This window comes from Callorhinus ursinus, unplaced genomic scaffold (genome assembly GCF_003265705.2).
Source record: "Callorhinus ursinus isolate GAN/ISIS: 27379988/994484 unplaced genomic scaffold, GSC_fseal_2.0 scaffold1, whole genome shotgun sequence".
Taxonomy (NCBI): Eukaryota; Metazoa; Chordata; class Mammalia; order Carnivora; family Otariidae; genus Callorhinus; species Callorhinus ursinus.
Genome location: NW_027397063.1, coordinates 2,793,438 through 2,809,709, shown reverse-complemented (window position 1 = coordinate 2,809,709; position 16,272 = coordinate 2,793,438). Strand labels below are relative to the sequence as shown.

General features: G+C 44.1%; 1 protein-coding gene across 8 annotated transcripts in view; it reads right to left on the bottom strand.

Annotated features, from left to right (window-relative positions):
- Positions 1–528: 528 nt before the first annotated feature.
- The window catches only part of RUNX1 (RUNX family transcription factor 1), a 247,289-nt gene continuing 231,545 nt past the window's right edge, over positions 529–16,272 (bottom strand). For all 8 annotated transcript variants that reach the window (XM_025871737.2, XM_025871777.2, XM_025871766.2 and 5 more), the window contains 2 exons: positions 10,991–11,152; positions 529–5,518 (listed from right to left, as the gene is read on the bottom strand). In XM_025871737.2, the coding sequence (XP_025727522.1) occupies positions 5,043–5,518; positions 10,991–11,152 (638 nt within the window). In that variant the 3' untranslated portion in view covers positions 529–5,042. The remainder of the gene's footprint in view (positions 5,519–10,990; positions 11,153–16,272) is intronic.

Below are 16,272 nucleotides of genomic sequence, written 5' to 3'. Positions count from 1 at the left end.
TGAAGGAGTTCTGGTGACTCTTGGCCAGGAGGTAACTTGGTTCCCATAGTCTCGAGGCCAAAATACGACTAATGCTTGGCACCGTGGGGGTGGTGAGGGAAGAACTTTAAAAAAACTCCCCATCACAGCTCAAGGCTGACTCCCCCGATTTAAAGAAATGGAGGCCAGGGATGGTGACTGGCCTCCTATTGAACATCTACCCTTTCCTCTTCGTGTTTGCAAATCTCACGTCATTCTTTTGAATTATTATTATCGTTATTATTTTTTTTTATACAGACATGAAAGCATGCTTCATTGTTCCTTCATACCCAGAGAAGCAGCACCAGGAGCCTGGGCTTTACCTGGGCCGTCCTGGCCTCAGAAGCCAGGGGGTGCAGGACGCACAGGGAGGAGAAGGCACGGACATCAGCCTGAAGCCTGGTGAGCCCATGAAGAGCTCGCTTGAAGGTGTTCTCCTGTGTGTTGCAGTGGTTTCACTTGGCTTCCTAGCCCCTCCATCTCAGAAAAGACCACACCAGTGTGCTATGGTGTATGTACTTGCCAAACTGTTTATTTGCCATTCACTAGTGATAATATTGGATTTACAGAAGAAACTGTGGTACAAAGAAAGTAAGGCTCCAGTGGCTCCTGGGCAGCAGCAGTCCAGCTGCCCTGCACAGGCTGGGCACGGGAATGCTCCCGGCAGAGGGGGGGGCAGCCAACCTGACTCTGAGCAGTAGACCACACACGATGGACTGCCTGCTCTCCTGCACTGTCTGGAAACACCTTGGAGAGGGACTTGGGGTGGGGGGGGTTTCTCATACTGGATCTGGTTTAAACCTCGAGATTGACAGTTCCCTTTCGGGAAGTATTCAATATGTCAGTACCAGGGAGAAAGAAAGCACACACGAATTTCCAGGATGCTTTGTGAACAGATCCAGTAACTGCTACACAAATAGACACTAGGTGGGGCCTGTCCAAGTAGGACTGCAATTCCCATTGTTACTTTTTCAATAGATGTGTTTTACTGTCATTTCAATTTGGAAGTTTATTTTTTTCCATTGATTTTTATACATCCAGAATAGCGCAAATAACCAACAGTTATTTTTTTTTGCACATTCATTTCCCCTAGAACAAAAAGTGAACTTAAAAAAAAATTGGAACCATGCTATTAGCTCTTTACAGAAGTGAATAAAAAGTAGCTCATTTTTAAGTCTAAAATAAACAAAGTAGAAAGAAGCATTTTTTTGTCTACAGTATTTAGCAAACATAAGAAAAAGTCCTTAGAAACACACACAAAAAATTGAAAAAAAGTTATTATAGGTATTAACAATATTTTATAATGAAGCTTAAAATCTATTTACATACATAAATACAATTAACTTTGTTGATGCAACTCTTCTGGAAGGAAAAAAAATGCCAAATGATCAGCCTCATCAATTCTGATCTGGCTAAAGGGAGGGGAAAAACTCCAAACAAACAGACAAACAAACAAAAACCCCAAACAATTGTATACTGTAGGTAAACAAAAAGGCATTTTGTTCAGATGTAAAAAATGTTTTCTGAGATTATTGTTAACTGATTTTTCATGTATAAAAGACCCCAAACATGTTGTACCCCCAGAAAACAAAACCACCAAAAACAAAAATCACCAGGATGGAATGTCCTAAGGAAGCAGGTCTTTCAGGACAGAAACCTGCAATCCTAAATTGTAGGACATTTGAGTGAAACCATTCATTTCCTTTCCAATCAGAGCATTTCTGTTTATCTGCACAGAAATGGCAAGGCAGCAGAAAGGCTGTCTATTAACTCACTGATTGTAATTTGTCCAGGAAGGTTTCTGTTGCTGCACTTGGACAGCAAGCAGATTCAAAATGGTTGGCAATGTCTCTGTTCTGCTGGAAGAAACCCACGACGAGCAGGAGAAAGGCTGACTCACCATGCTCCTTTATGTAAAGGGAGGAGACCTGCAGCTCCTCATGTTCTGGACATTTGGTGTGAAGTTGGGGGTGTGTGTGTGCTGTCTCCTTATATAAAGCGAGAGAATGGAGGAGGGAGGAGAGGCTTGGTGGAGGGAGGGGAAGAGAAACAGAGGGAGATATTAGGGGGCCAGAGAAAGAAAGAAATATAAGTCATATAAGAAATATAAGTCATATAAGAAATACAGCAAGAAAACCAAAAAGAATTAAAATACATGTCCATGTTGACATAAATAAAGGCATGAACAAGCAGTAGAAATGGCTTATTTAATCTTTCTTCTCTTGGACCAACGCTCCCAGATATATCCAGTTATTACATTATTGGCTTAAAGGTCTCCTTGATTGAAGGACCACCTTAATTTACCTGAAGGCAATGAATGCTATTTCCCCAGGGGGGAAAAAAGCATTAAATGTGACATGAGGCCTATCTCCGAACAACTAGTTTGATTTAATTTTTTCTGGGACAATTAAGTACTACATATGCTGGTAAGGGTCTGTGAAACTCTTGACTGGCCAAACCAGTGGGTCTCCAACAAAGTGACAAGCCCTCATCATACATGCCTTTGAGAGTGAAGATTCAATGTGAAGCACTGTCTGATCCCCTTCCAGGGCATTAGGCTGGTTTTGAGTTGGAATATCTTCAGGTACCAGAAATGAACTGAAAAATATAATTTTTTTTCCTTCATTTTCCCCCAACGTTTGTCAGGTCAGATATGGCAACATGTGCTGAAAAGAACACTTAGGTTCTATTTGGGGTCAAGGGGCCAAAGGTCCTTTTCAAAAATAAAAATTTTCAATTTACTGACATTTAAGGGTAATTTTGCTGCAAAAATGTAATACAGAATAAAACATCAAATTGAATCATGGAGACAGAATCATGTCTAAAATGAAAGTGAATATACTCTGAGTTTCTCCGAGATCTGTTTTAGCTCTTTTCTAGATAAGAATGACCTGACTGACAACACAAACTGTTTTACATTTTAATTCTTACCAAAGTGCTACTGCATCTGTGTAAAACAAATAATCAATATATATATATAAGAAAACTAAAAAACAAGTTGTTTTAAATAAGACCAGCTGTTTTGCTGCCTGCAGCCGAAGATCTTTCTAATTTGAATCCTTAAATTTATAAAATAAAAGTCAAACACTGTTCTGAAGTCCTGCTTTCAAATACTCTTCAGAGTTGACCTGAAATCATCTCAACTAATTTAAGAGGTACATTAAATAACAACCAGATCATTTTGAGCACATATATGTCAAAACCAGCAGTTAGTATTTATGAGTTATACAACTGCATTCTGACCAAATTCTCCAATAAAAATAGTGCCATAAAATTTACAGTGACATTGGACACTTTTGTAGCCATGGGCAGCAGTGACATGAATCTTTCCTGTCACACAAGATGCACGGATAAAAGTGCACACACCCCATTAGGTAGGGTCTCAGCCTGGTGAAAGCAATGCAAAGTTGGGTGCTGAATGAGCAGCATGGGATGGAGTCCGGCACAGGTGGGACAATACTTTCCCATGTGACACCATGGAGGCACACGGATGTAAACTGTCCTGTTCAGCTCTGCTTCTGAGCCCACCCTATGAAAATTCAGCTGGAGACTTTCAGGCATCAAAAGCACCAGGTCTAGTTTCTTCCACTCCCAGCCTTGGGGGACAGCCACAAGTTTTGTTCTGCATCAATGAACAGGTACTGTATCAAACAGGAGTATTTTCTTGGAGCTAAAATTCTGAATTCTGGATTCAGATGATCTCCTTACTACCCCAGAAGGGAGCAGTTAAAGAACCCATAAATCCGTTCATTCGGTTCCCATGTGGATATTGCTCTTCCACATAGCTTACTTTGGATTCAATGGTTACAAAGTATGTCTGAAATTATCAAGAGCCCAAGGAGGGAGCAAATCCCTAGGCAGAAAATAAATCCTCTCCAGAGGTGCAATCATTGGCATCTATCTGAACCTCCTGGAACCAGATTTGACCTTCTCTGTTTGAAGGGAGGGAGTCAGATATGAGACCCTTTGTTGAGCTTGGCAGAAAATTCCATACTTCAGATCCTTCAAGTGACCCTCAGTATCTAAAAATCGTATTAAAAACGTTGCTGCATTAGCTACCAACTCGTTTGATTAACATGAAAGGGAGTTTAATGTAAACAATATTTAGATAACCAAGTCATCACATTGCCCACCCTTTTTTTCCAGCCTTCTTCAATGTGATACATTTAACTTTGGCTACTATCAAAAACAAAAATGTAGTACTTGATATTTTTCTTCTTAATATAAGTACATTTAAATAATTAAAAAAGTATCAACACATAAGTAGGTGTCTAAACAACAAGATACATAAATATCTAGGGATTCCTTGTGGGAATACAGTAGTTGAAAATGACCCAAAGCTGTAGCTGTTTCTCAAAAAAAAACAACTACACGAAAGTCCAAAAGAAAAGTTAAATAAAACTTACAGAAAAAGGAATCATATTTCTTTCAATTGTCAAAGCAAGAAAGAAGCAAGCTCAAATTTATATATATATAAAAATAAAAACCACCCCAAATGCAAATACGCATTTTGCAATTCATAAGGTGCTGGAAAAGAAAATTAAAAAATATGAATTAGATACCAAACAAGAGGAGTTGCATTCCCTGCCCCCACCCAAACCAAAATTCCACTCTTTGGAATAAACAACTTGGTTAAAAAGTGAAGTCAAGGGTATAAAATCTTTCTTTTATTCACAGCATCGCTAAATCAGAAGCATTCACAGTTTCCCTCTGGGAATCTTCCTGTTTGCCTTACGACGCGTCCGCGCGGTGGCGAGGCGGACACCCTCAGGTTGGGTCAAGGTTCGGAAAAGGTGAGCCGGGCCCACAGCAACGGCGCTCAGGCGCTCCGTACGGCCTCGGGGGCGTAGGCGGCCCTGGCGCCGGGCTTGGGTGGGCGCAGACCAGAGCTAGATCCCAGAACCCAGTTCGCAAGGGCCCGCCCCCTCCCCAGCGCCGGCCGCGGACCCTGCGTCCGCGGGGTCTTCCGGGCTAAGGCTGGGCCTGGGCAGCGGCGCTCTTCCTGCCCGACCGCCGCGAGGCCCTCAGTAGGGCCGCCACACGGCCTCCTCGAGGCGCGCGGCAGGCGCCATGTTGGTGGGCGAGTTGCTGTGGCTGCCCTCAGCCTCCACCACGTCGCTCTGGTTCGGGAGACTGGGGTTGAGCAGCGCCGAGCCCGTGGAGGCGTTGGTGCACGGCGGGAGGATGCGCGGCGGCGAGCGCTCGCCGCCCACCATGGAGAACTGGTAGGAGCCGGCCGAGGCGCCGTAGTACAGGTGGTAGGAGGGTGAGCTGGCCTGGAAGGGGCCGCCCTGTGCCTGCGACGAGCCGGGGTAGGGTGGCGGCAGGTACGTGTGGTAGCGCGTGGCAGAGCTCATGGCCGACATGCCGATGCCGATGCCCGACGTGACGGGCGTCGGGGAGTAGGTGAAGGCGCCGGGGTAGTGCATGCGAGGGTCTGAGATGGAGGGCAGCGCGGGGAACTGGCGCGGGTCACCGAAGGCCGTCAGGTCGGGGGCCGCTGCGGGGCGGGGGGGGGGGGGGGGGAAAAAGGGGGGGGGGGGGGGGGGGGGGAGGCCACGCCCCTCCCGCCCGTGGCCCGCCCACAGGAGGATTACCCAGAATGCTGCTGCCCCTGGAGCCGAGGGGGCCGCCTACCCAGCATGCTAGTGGGCAGGGAGGTGGTGTGATGGTCTGCGATGAGAGAGGGTGGTAATCCGGGGCCTCACGGAATGTAAGGTGGGGTAGGCTACAATGTCATTACAATATAATAGAATGTAATACAATGTAATGTAACATACTATGTATAGATAAAATACGTACAATACTGATGTAATTACAGGGTTGGCAAACCGACCGTCTAGCCACCACCAATTTTTGTACGGCCCCCAAGCTGAGAATGAGTTACTTTTCTAAATGGTTGAAAAAAGTGAAAAGAAGGATGATAGTTCCTGATGTGAAAATTATGTGGAATTCCCATATCGGTGGCCATGCATAAAGTTTCACTGGAATGAGCCTCGCTCCTGTTCAGGATTATCATAGCTGCTGCTGATCCACCACTGCAGAGCGGAGTCGTCATGACACAGACCGCAGGACCCGGGGAGCCTAAAATATTTAGTATCTGGCCGCTTATGGAAAAATGTTTACCAGCCCTCTATAATCAATATGTTAATATGCCAATATTAATATAAATGTAATCTGTGACATTAATATAATTGTAAGAATGTGTAACTTATAAAATTATATAATACTAATGAAATGGATGCATCCGTAGATTAATATTAATAGAATATATCATACATAATATATTGTGTTATAATAATATATAATAACATTATAATACGTTATACATAATATTTAGGTTGAATCATAGGAAACTGCTGTTTCTGTAGGTCTCAAACAATTAAAAATTGGCAATTTCTTATGATTCGACCTAATGCGTAGCGTAGCAGTGACTGAGTGAATGTCAGTGAGTATCAGTACCACTCTTTGTCTCCCACATGTGCCTTTAAACTACTTCTACATTTTTAGAAAAATATGGCCTCAGTGTCACCTGGTATTCTCTCATATGTGCTTCACTGATTTGTTAACACAAACGGCCACAGGGCCTTGATTTATCCACTCCATTTTTGCACATGTTGAAATTTTACCAGGAATGGCAAAGTTTGTCTATAAAACTCATTTTGTTAGGATTCTGCATTTATGGTTTCAGAAACTGGCTCAGGCCTTTATTGCATCCTTCTGCATTTTTCTTTAGCATAGGCTTCCCTTGGGAACTACTAGGGCCTTTGGGTGCCAGGAAGCGTTCCCTGTGTTCTGTAGATCAGTTTCTCAGCAGTGGCACTATTGACATTTTGGGAGAGATAGTTATTTGTTGGGGCGGTGGGGGGCTGTCCCATGCATTGTAGGATGTTTGGCAGCATCCTTGGCCTCTGCCTACCAAATGTCCGTAGTGCCCCCACACCCCGCATTGTGACAACTAACAATGTCTCGAGACACTGCCAAATGTTCTGGGGGTGGGGGGGGGGGGGGCAAGCATTCTTCCCCCCCGCCCCCGCCCGAGAACCACCATGTAAATATAGGATGGTGTCCTGGGGGTAACTGTTCCTCAGAATTATTCATCAAATACTGGGCCAGGACCGTACTCTTTACAACAGCAAACCCAAAAGATAGCAGAGGCAAGAATTAAATGTTTTAAAATCTGTAACTTCTCAAATCAACATACAAAATAACTCCAAACTCAGAATGGCATGTGGTTGGTGTCCTTTTGTGTTCAGGCCCATAGAGAAACTTGACAGAGCCAAGAGTTTGCTCTGAAAGGAAAGCTACCAGGGTGGATTAATCTGTTTTTGGAAGGCATCCGGGGTTGATCAACTTCCTCATATTTCAAGCCTATTATTCCAGCAGGGAGAGCTAGTGTTCTCATTCTCTTTCTGCCTGTCTCTCTCTCTCTGTCTCTCCTCCACTCTCTCTCCCTTTCTCTCTCCCTCTCTCCCCCTTCTCCTCCTCCCTTCTCCTCCTTCTCTCTCTCCGAACTCCTCTATAAATTTGGGGTGAATGTGATGAGGAGGTATATACTTCTCATCAGAGAGGTAATTAAAGTTTATAGAAACAACCAAAGTCTGCAGCCAATCTCTCTGCTAATGAGGAAACCAGGAGTCTGACTTTCAAACAAACACTGCTGTTAATCTTTTCAAAGCCAGTCAGACATGTGGGCAGGGAAAACATTGTAAACTGACAGTGGTTCTGGGGCTGCCCTTCCACGGCCACTCTCTAGCTCGTCCTGAAGCCAGGCCGCACCTCATTCCACACAGTTTGTTCCTGCCCGCTTACTGGGGCTGTCTGTGAGCAAGCTCTGTGTCACTTGTTTTTGCTCACCCAGAGAGCTGTGACAGGAAGCTTGACTCCATTTTTCCAGTTAGATTTCTATAGTCTAGGGAGAAGCCGAGGTAGGAGGAAGAGCATTAGGCAAATACCATCAATTTGTTGGCATCTGATGCAAGACTCTGGACACAAATTAATGACCCGCCCAGTATTCCTCTTGCTTCATTTGCCCTGAGACAAAAAGGTGAATCCACTGGAAAATGAATGGAAGGTCACCCTGTTTCATGGTGATGTCTGGACATGCTCTGCCAGTCTGTCCCAACGACTACATGGTAATGTGGTGATGGTAACAAGTTACCGTAATCCCGAGTGAGTCCGAGGCTGGTCACGGACATAAGTAATGGAATGATGTTATGGTCTCAGCTGTCAGGGGGAAAATAGTTCTTTCACTTGCGTGCGGAATATCTGAAAGATCTTCAGTACTGCCTGTGATTCTCTTTCTGTCTACATGGCACCAGTGCCACTGGACAAAAGGCCACCCGTTTGGTGAAAGTAGCTTTTCCCGCACATTTTGATAATAAAAGAGCTTCAGCCCTCTAGATATGTTCCGATTCAAATGATCTATTCAAATATTTGTTTCCAGTTTTATGTCCTGTCTGACATTTCCTACCAAGCCCCACGGTCACACACCATTCACCCCACGTGTCTGTCGCCCATTTGTCCTTTGGGCTGGCCTGATGCCCCCTTATTCCATGGTGGGTGGGGGTGGGGATCCCTGATAGTCACAGGGAGCTTTTAGAGAGTAGGAAATCTGGGGATTAGGAGGTTCAGGTATTTTAGTTGGAAATGTTTCCCCACTGATGGCGCTAAATATTTGCCATGACAGCTCAAGTGTTCATTCTACAGCTTGACATGGATGAAAGCTGTCCCACTGTAGCCCCTCCCACTGCCCCCAAAGGATTAAACAGCCTGAGCAGATAATGGCGGCCTTAAAAGGATCTTTGGCATGACTCAGATTAATGCATGCCGTCTGTCGCCCAGGTTGGCAGCTAAACATTAATTTTTTTTTTAAAGAAAAAAATAAAGGAAAACCTCCAGATGACATCTCTTTTTCAGACAAGGTGTGGAGACTGTCTGCAAAGGAGAGAGAGCGAGAGAGAGAGACAGTGCAAGTCCCCCCTGCAGAAGGAAGTCCAGGTGGGGCTGGGGGCGGGGAGAGGGGCTGAACACAGAGCTCTGGGGAAGGATTAAAAGGAAAAGCAGGAGCAGAGAGCAGTGTCAGGTTCTCAAGGCTGGCCGCCAGGCAGCCACTTGGCTTTTATGTGTCGCAATCCCCTACTGCCCCCAGGCATATGACAACGCTTCTCAGGCCGGCACTCCAGGCTTGATTTCTCAGAGGGAGATCTGCCAAGTTGAAGAGCAGTCTCCCATGCCTTTCCCAGCCACTGGGGAAAGCTCATCTGAAATTCTCTCCTGCCCTCCCTCCATGACAGGGGAGAATCATTCTTGGGCACTGAAATGGGACGTGGTTTTTGTGTACCTCACACCCTCATGCCATAAAACGTCCTTCCCCACTTCTCGGGTAATTGAAGTCCTGGTTATTCAGAAGTGTAATAGCAACATGGGACTTAGGAGTGCACGTTACCGATTCCCTTTAAAAAAAAAGAAAAGTCACCCTCACATCTGAACACTGGTCAGTTGGAGCGGCTGCCCCCCGAGGGCTCTTGAAACTATAAGGTGCAGATCTTGGGTGCTGACCAAGTCAAAAGTCTTACGTAATAAATTCCAAGGGGCCCACAGCAGGCACATTACCAAGGAAAACAGTAATTGTTTTAGCTGTAGAGAGCAGAGCAGTGCCACTGAGAAGAATCAATAAAAGTTGACAAGTGCCTTTGGAATCAAACTGGTCCTGAGGGAACAGAACTTCTGAAACAACAAGCTGAACAGACGTCATCATTCTTATGCTACTTCCTCAACTCCTTAGCCCAGCAGGTGCCCTGAAAATGTTGGCATTAATGCAAAAAGTGGACAACGAAGTTGGCTTTCCCATTTTACCACAGGGCCTAAGAATACTCGAAGGTGGTGGTTCTCAACTGGGGGGCAGTTTGGGGGCCCTCTGGATATCTGGCAGTGTCTGGAGACATTTTTGGTTGTCTTGATGCGGGGGAGGAGGCCTGTTGCTGCATCTAGAGGCCAGAGATGTTGCTAAACATCCTGCAGCGCACAGGACAGCCCCCCACAACAAAGAATTATCTGGCCCCAGGTGCAAATGGCGCTGTTGTTCAGAAGCTCCGAGAAGAAGCTAAAGCATTTGGTGAAATCTCAAGTAATCACAACTGTCTAGAAAACACACATTATACGACATTTAAAATGGCAGACGTGATGCCTTTGCCCCTTTCGCCTGCCCCCTAATCTACTATAATCTGATCTCAAGAGCTGAAAAGCAAAAACAACTACCCTCCCCCCCAAACATACGAAGTGTGTTTGCAGGCTTCATAATGCTGAAGTTCTCTGAAGTATTTTCATAGTTTGGTCCAGCTCCAATTTCAAAGCTCCAAGCAGGGAGTTAGTTTCTTCTTTTGCTTTCAACAAAGGAATTTTTCTCTACCTCCGATTTCCCTGCCCACGAGCAAAGGTGAGTGCCAAGCCCAAAGGTCTCATAGGTTAAATGACTAATATTTAATGAGCTCGTATTAACAACAATTATGCTAACCACGACACCCGAGCTTTCCATTCTGTTCCTCTAATCTGGGATGAACAGCTCTTAGTTTGAAATGTCTCATTTGGGGTGTAGCTGCCTCCCATTCCACAGGTACCCCAGTGTTGTTCACATGACCTGTGAAAGCTCGCCACCGTCAGATGGACAGTCCCACCTGAGTTCTAGAAGCTGATTCCTTTGGCCTTGTATATTATTAACCCACCAGCTGCTACCACTGTCTGCCAAATATGAGCAACCCCAAAATGCCCAAAGAATCCTCTTCTGCCTTCGTATTCATAATCTCTGTCTCTAGGTGTCAGGGAAAATCAGTGCATGGACATGGGACTTAGACAACATTGTCTTTAAACCACATTTTACCCCCCAGAATGACTGCCAACCCCTTCATGCATCTCCAGTCTCTCGAACCTTCCACTCTAGCTCGACTTCAAAGGGTGTGTTCAAGCAGCTTACTTGTGAGTCGACTGGAAAGCTCTGCAGAGAGGGTTGTCATGCCGCTGGCCCGTCCAGGTGAGATGGGTGTTGCTGGGTGTACGGAAGGTGAGGCAATCGATCCCAGGTATTGGTAGGACTGATCATAGGACCACGGTGGGGATGGCTGGATCTGCCTTGTGTCTGCAGAGAATCAGGGAGGTCAGTCATACGTAGAGTGGGGTGGGATTTAAGAAAAAAAAAACCTTTTAATAAAAAGCTAGTCACCTTTTTTTTTCTTTTAAGATTTTATTTATTTGACAGAGAGACACAGTGAGAGAGAGAGAGAGAGAGAGAGAGCACCAGCAGGGGGAGCAGCAGAGGGAGAGGGAGAAAGGCTCCCAGGACCCTGGGACCATGACCTGAGCCAAAGGCAGATGCTTAACGACTGAGCCATTCAGGCACCCTTAGTCACCTTTGTTTAAATATGTTATACATGTCTGTGGCCTGTTGACCAGTGTTTAGTAAGTCCAAGTATTTGCTTTTGTTTGATGATTTCCATCCCTCCCACAAAGATACTGAAATACAGTTTATGTGCGATTCTTGAAGATTTTCCTCTGATAACTGTTCCTTCCGGAGGTTTGATTTAATCATGCTAATAATGATAGGAGAAGTTGAATATGCTTTCCAGGTAGAATTGTTAATGCTCACCTGTTGAACTACAGCACATTTCAACTGCCCAGACAATATCAGCTTTATCAAGAGTACAATTCTCATCCTTAGAAACATTTTATAAACTCAGGCAATCACCTATTCATCTGTACTCAGTAAGCGAAAAAGAACATAGAGTTTTTTTTGTTTGTTTGTTTTTTTGTACCTTTGGCAAAAATATCCCAAGGGCTTTTAAATATCCTCTATTTAGGTGAATTGTCTCCTAAGGAATTTAGAAAAGAAGGTCTGGCTGGGAAGCTGGTGATGAGACCTGAGGATTAGTTCACAAGCCCAGCAGTAGAGAGCCGGCTCTACCACCCCAGACCGACAGGTGTCCCACACCTTTTCAAGACCTCAAGTCTGCAACGTATAAAGGGCAGAATGTTGAGCAAGTATTTTATAGATGGCCATTAAATGAGGACTGGGATAGAGAAGAGACAAAACTCTGGCTTCAGAAGATTTAGGTAAAAAGGATTTTGTAAATTTGACTCCAGCATTCATAGGAGTCTTAGTTTTCAAAAGCATCCCAGTGCAGATGAAAAGGAGAAGAAAAAATGAACAAACCCTATAATCTCAGGCAATACGTGTAAGGAAAGTTGAATGGGACATGGTCCCCCCACAAGACAGCCTCCATTTCTTTATGGTTAAACACTGATTTTCTCTTTGTGTCCCACCTTCTCTGTGGACTACGCTAGCTTCCAGGGGTCTTCATAGCCAGGGCTGCATGATGCTGGGAGTACATCTAGAAAGAGCAACGATCCTCAGGACAATATGGGGTACAGGCTCTGTATGTGCCAGTACGTAAAGAAGTGAGTTCTTCCTACTCATTGTGAAATATTCAGTTCTCGTTCCTCCAGGGGCTTTTCATTTCCAGCAGTTCAAAGTTTGCTGTTTCTGTTTATCTGTTCGAAGCTGGCAAAGCGGATAACAGAATTAGGGGTTTGGAGATCCACCTGGATCCCCGGGTCTTCTGCCCGCTTGCCCCCTCCCCTGTCCCTCATGTGGATCGATTTCTTTCTTTTCTTTATAAAGTAAAGTAAAGTAAAGTAAAAAAAAACAACAACTCAATTTTTAAGTTTGGAAAATCTGGGCAACTATTTTAACTTAGCATCTCTGAAATCTAATATTAAAGAAGGGTCCTCATTCCATTCTGAATTTTGGGGAATTTGAGCAGAAGGCAAGGAATAAAAGAGCTGGTCCATTCTAAACTCAGTGGAAATGAATGATCAGCTACAGTCAAAGATCCTGCACAAAGATCCAGGCGACAGTGTTTCCAATAATTGAAAGCAAAGAACAAAATACCAGATCGTTCAATATTCTCATTTTACTACAAGGGTTTTCCTCCAAGTGAAAAATAAATTATAGACTCAGATATTTTTTAAGACATGCGTATGTCCTAGATATACACATTTGCTAGGTGAGTATATAGTACTCAAATATTTTAATCATTTAAGAAGCAAACAAAAGAGGTTTTATAATTGTCATAAAGCCCTCCGGGGTGTGAATTGTGGTTCAGTAATTCATGCCTTGCTGTGTAGACAGCCCAGCACCCCTAACCCCATGTCTAAAACCACAGTAAGCATAAAGTATTATGCCATGATTCATGCTCTGTCATGTTTTACTGTAGTGAAAAAGTTGTGCTAGGCTTTTCTAAACTCATAATTAAACCATGCAAACGTTGCATAATGTTTCACAGCCTTTTAAAAATATGCTTTGGTAAAATGATCTTTATGATTAAAGTCCAAGTTCTGTGATTGTTTTTTTTTTCAACACAGGGTTTTAGATTCAACATTCTTGCTTCACACCACAACTTAGCTTTCCAGCGTTAGAGGAGGGCGAGCACTTAAAACCCCTGCGTGATCAGTTTTCATTCATGTGACCTGTAGTGAGCTGCCTTTGGATTCATTGCCAGCGGTGGGCCAGAAGGTGGTGATGGCGAGCTTCTCATGTCAGGTTTTTTGGGTGTTTTCTAATTCTACGTGTATTATTAATAAAAAAACCAAAAGCACAAAATAGAACAAAAAAACCAGGGCCGACAATATGGTGTATGCTGAGTTTACTGTTCTGTTACCATTCTTGCTCTGATGGGGCCAACTCGAACACATGAAGGCAGGTATGGAAATGGCAGTGCTGTGGGCAACCCCAAGCATGGGACTGAGAGGCAGGAGAAGTGGCCTCCATGTTTTGTCTTTGAGCCTGAACTACTTGTTTACACGTCCTCATTCTCCTCTCTGAAAAGACATGATCTCAAAGCTCCTTCCAACAGTCACAGTGCAGGATTTGAATTCAAATAGGTCCTTTACAGTGTTTCTTTGATGAACATGTGCTAATCAGATTTAAGAAAGAATCAGGTGGGAGGGTGCGGTAAAGAATGGTGCTTATAACAATAAATATACCTATTCTTGGAAGAAGTAGGCAGGGAGAAGATGGGAGTTATCCAGAAAGGAAGCCATAGGCTGAGGAAGAGAACCACTGTCAGCCATTCTCCAGAGAGCAGGGCTACTTATTCTTGAAGGGATTGCCTCTGATAAGTCAGTCCGTCAAAAAGAACAAAAGTTTATTGGAATTTTAGTATGTGCGAGGCATGTGCTAACTTAGCTAGTAATAGCCTGATGAATAAGACCAATGTAGTCCCTGCCGCATTGGAGCTTCTAGTCTGATACCAGTGAACATCCTGGGAGCATATGATGCTTCAAAAGGTTTCTTCCTATGGCACTGATTATATGCTGAGAGTTGCTTCATTTATTCATTCACATTCATTAGTTTGTTCACTCATTCATTCATAGGCTCATGAAGTTATTCACATCCTCATTCATTCATGTTGCCAATGAGCATTTTTGCTTTACTAGGGTCAATGCTTTGGGGACTCAGTAGTGAATGGATTATAGTACTTGCCTTTAGGGAATCACAGCTAGTGGGGGACCTGTACTCAGGTGAACTGATGGGTTATCTGTGTAATCTGGACTTGGAAACAGCTGTTCCCACGTTATAGATAACCCTGATGACATTTATCATGCACTTATGTTCTGCCTCTGCAAGGAACAGATTAGGGAAAGCACCTAACTTAAATAATGGATTTCAGTCTGAATTCTGCCTTTAACCTGGGCAAGTCACTTATTTTCTTTGATACGTAGTTTTCCTACTTCAAATGGTAGTAGTGAAGAATAAGTGAGATAAGTCATATGTAAAGCACGTAACACAGTTTTTGGCCGTATTAAATGCTCAATAAGTCTGACTACTTTTTGTGATTATATTATTAAAAAGGAAAATGAGCCTATGCCAAGGGATTTATCTGATAATTTATTGGTAAGGCCACACACACCTGCTCCAGGGTGAGCCTCGTAATACCACGCTGTTCACTGATAAACGGCTTGCCGGCCGGTCTTCAGCACTGGAGAGGAACTGGGCCCCAGAGATGAAGTGGTAAAGGTCAAGAAATCTGGAGATTTGAGGTAAGGATAAAGGAGGCAAAGACCCGATCTCAACTAGTTCACATGTCCATTAAGAAAACGACTGGATTAGAAAATTTAAATTTGAGCCTTTCTGCCTCCTGTTTTTTTCAGGGTACATAATATTTTGATGCAGCCACTTTACTGAAGTCATTTTGTGATGGGTTATTTTCAGCTGTCTGATCATCAAAAAAGTGGGTAAAATAGAGCTCCCTCTCTCCCTTCCCTTTGAAATGAAGTCAGAGAAGGGGGAAGTTGGGGATAAGGTAGGGCGGAGGCGAGTGGTGAACTCAGAGGGATCCATGGCATACATCACTCAATAAGAAAGTAGAGTGCTTTCACCTTTTGATGTAGCAGTATCAAAAAATCTCCAGAGTGAGAAATCACCCTATCAAATAACTAATGTCAAGATGTACTGCTGCTTCCAGCTGCAGGTCTGAAATGTAAAGAGCTTGGTGGGGGGGGGGTCACCACTCCCCTCTTTACAAGAAAAGAGCGGCACAGACTGATAATCCATGACTCTTCTTGGATCTGTTAGAGAATTGAGACCGTAGGGCAAACTGTCACCCTGGAATCTTGAGAGGCAGGTGACTATAGAAAATCACCTGAGGTCTGTGTACCAGGAACGGAAGCTGCTAGAGCCGTAAACTGGTCAGAATGCTTAACTGGTAATTTTGATAAACTGTTGGAGACCGAGTATAGACTACTGTGAGAATAAGAAACTTCTAGGGGCTGCAGTCCTGTGCGTGTATGGGGATTCGGGTGGGGACACTTTCATGAGATTGGCATCAGGAACTCCTCCAGGTTTTCATGGGATCCGGTATAATAACAGTGGGTTACAGCTGAAAGAGACTATTTAGGGAAGAGTTCTTAGGGAAGTCCAAAGGCAACAAGGGAGACAAAAAGAAGGACATTGGAGGAATTTGAAGCCTCTGGCATCTACAGCTACAGAAAACATGAAGCACAGCCCAACTCCTAGCTAGATGAACATAAAGTCTCACACTGAAGGCCTATTTATGCCCATTCCCATCACCTGATACATCATGTCCAGCTTTCTTTCTTTTTTTTTTTTTTTAAGACTTATTTATTTATTTTAGAGAGAGAGAGAGAGACAGAGAGAGGGAGTGTGCAAGCAGGGAGAGGGGCAGAGGGAGAGAGAGGGAG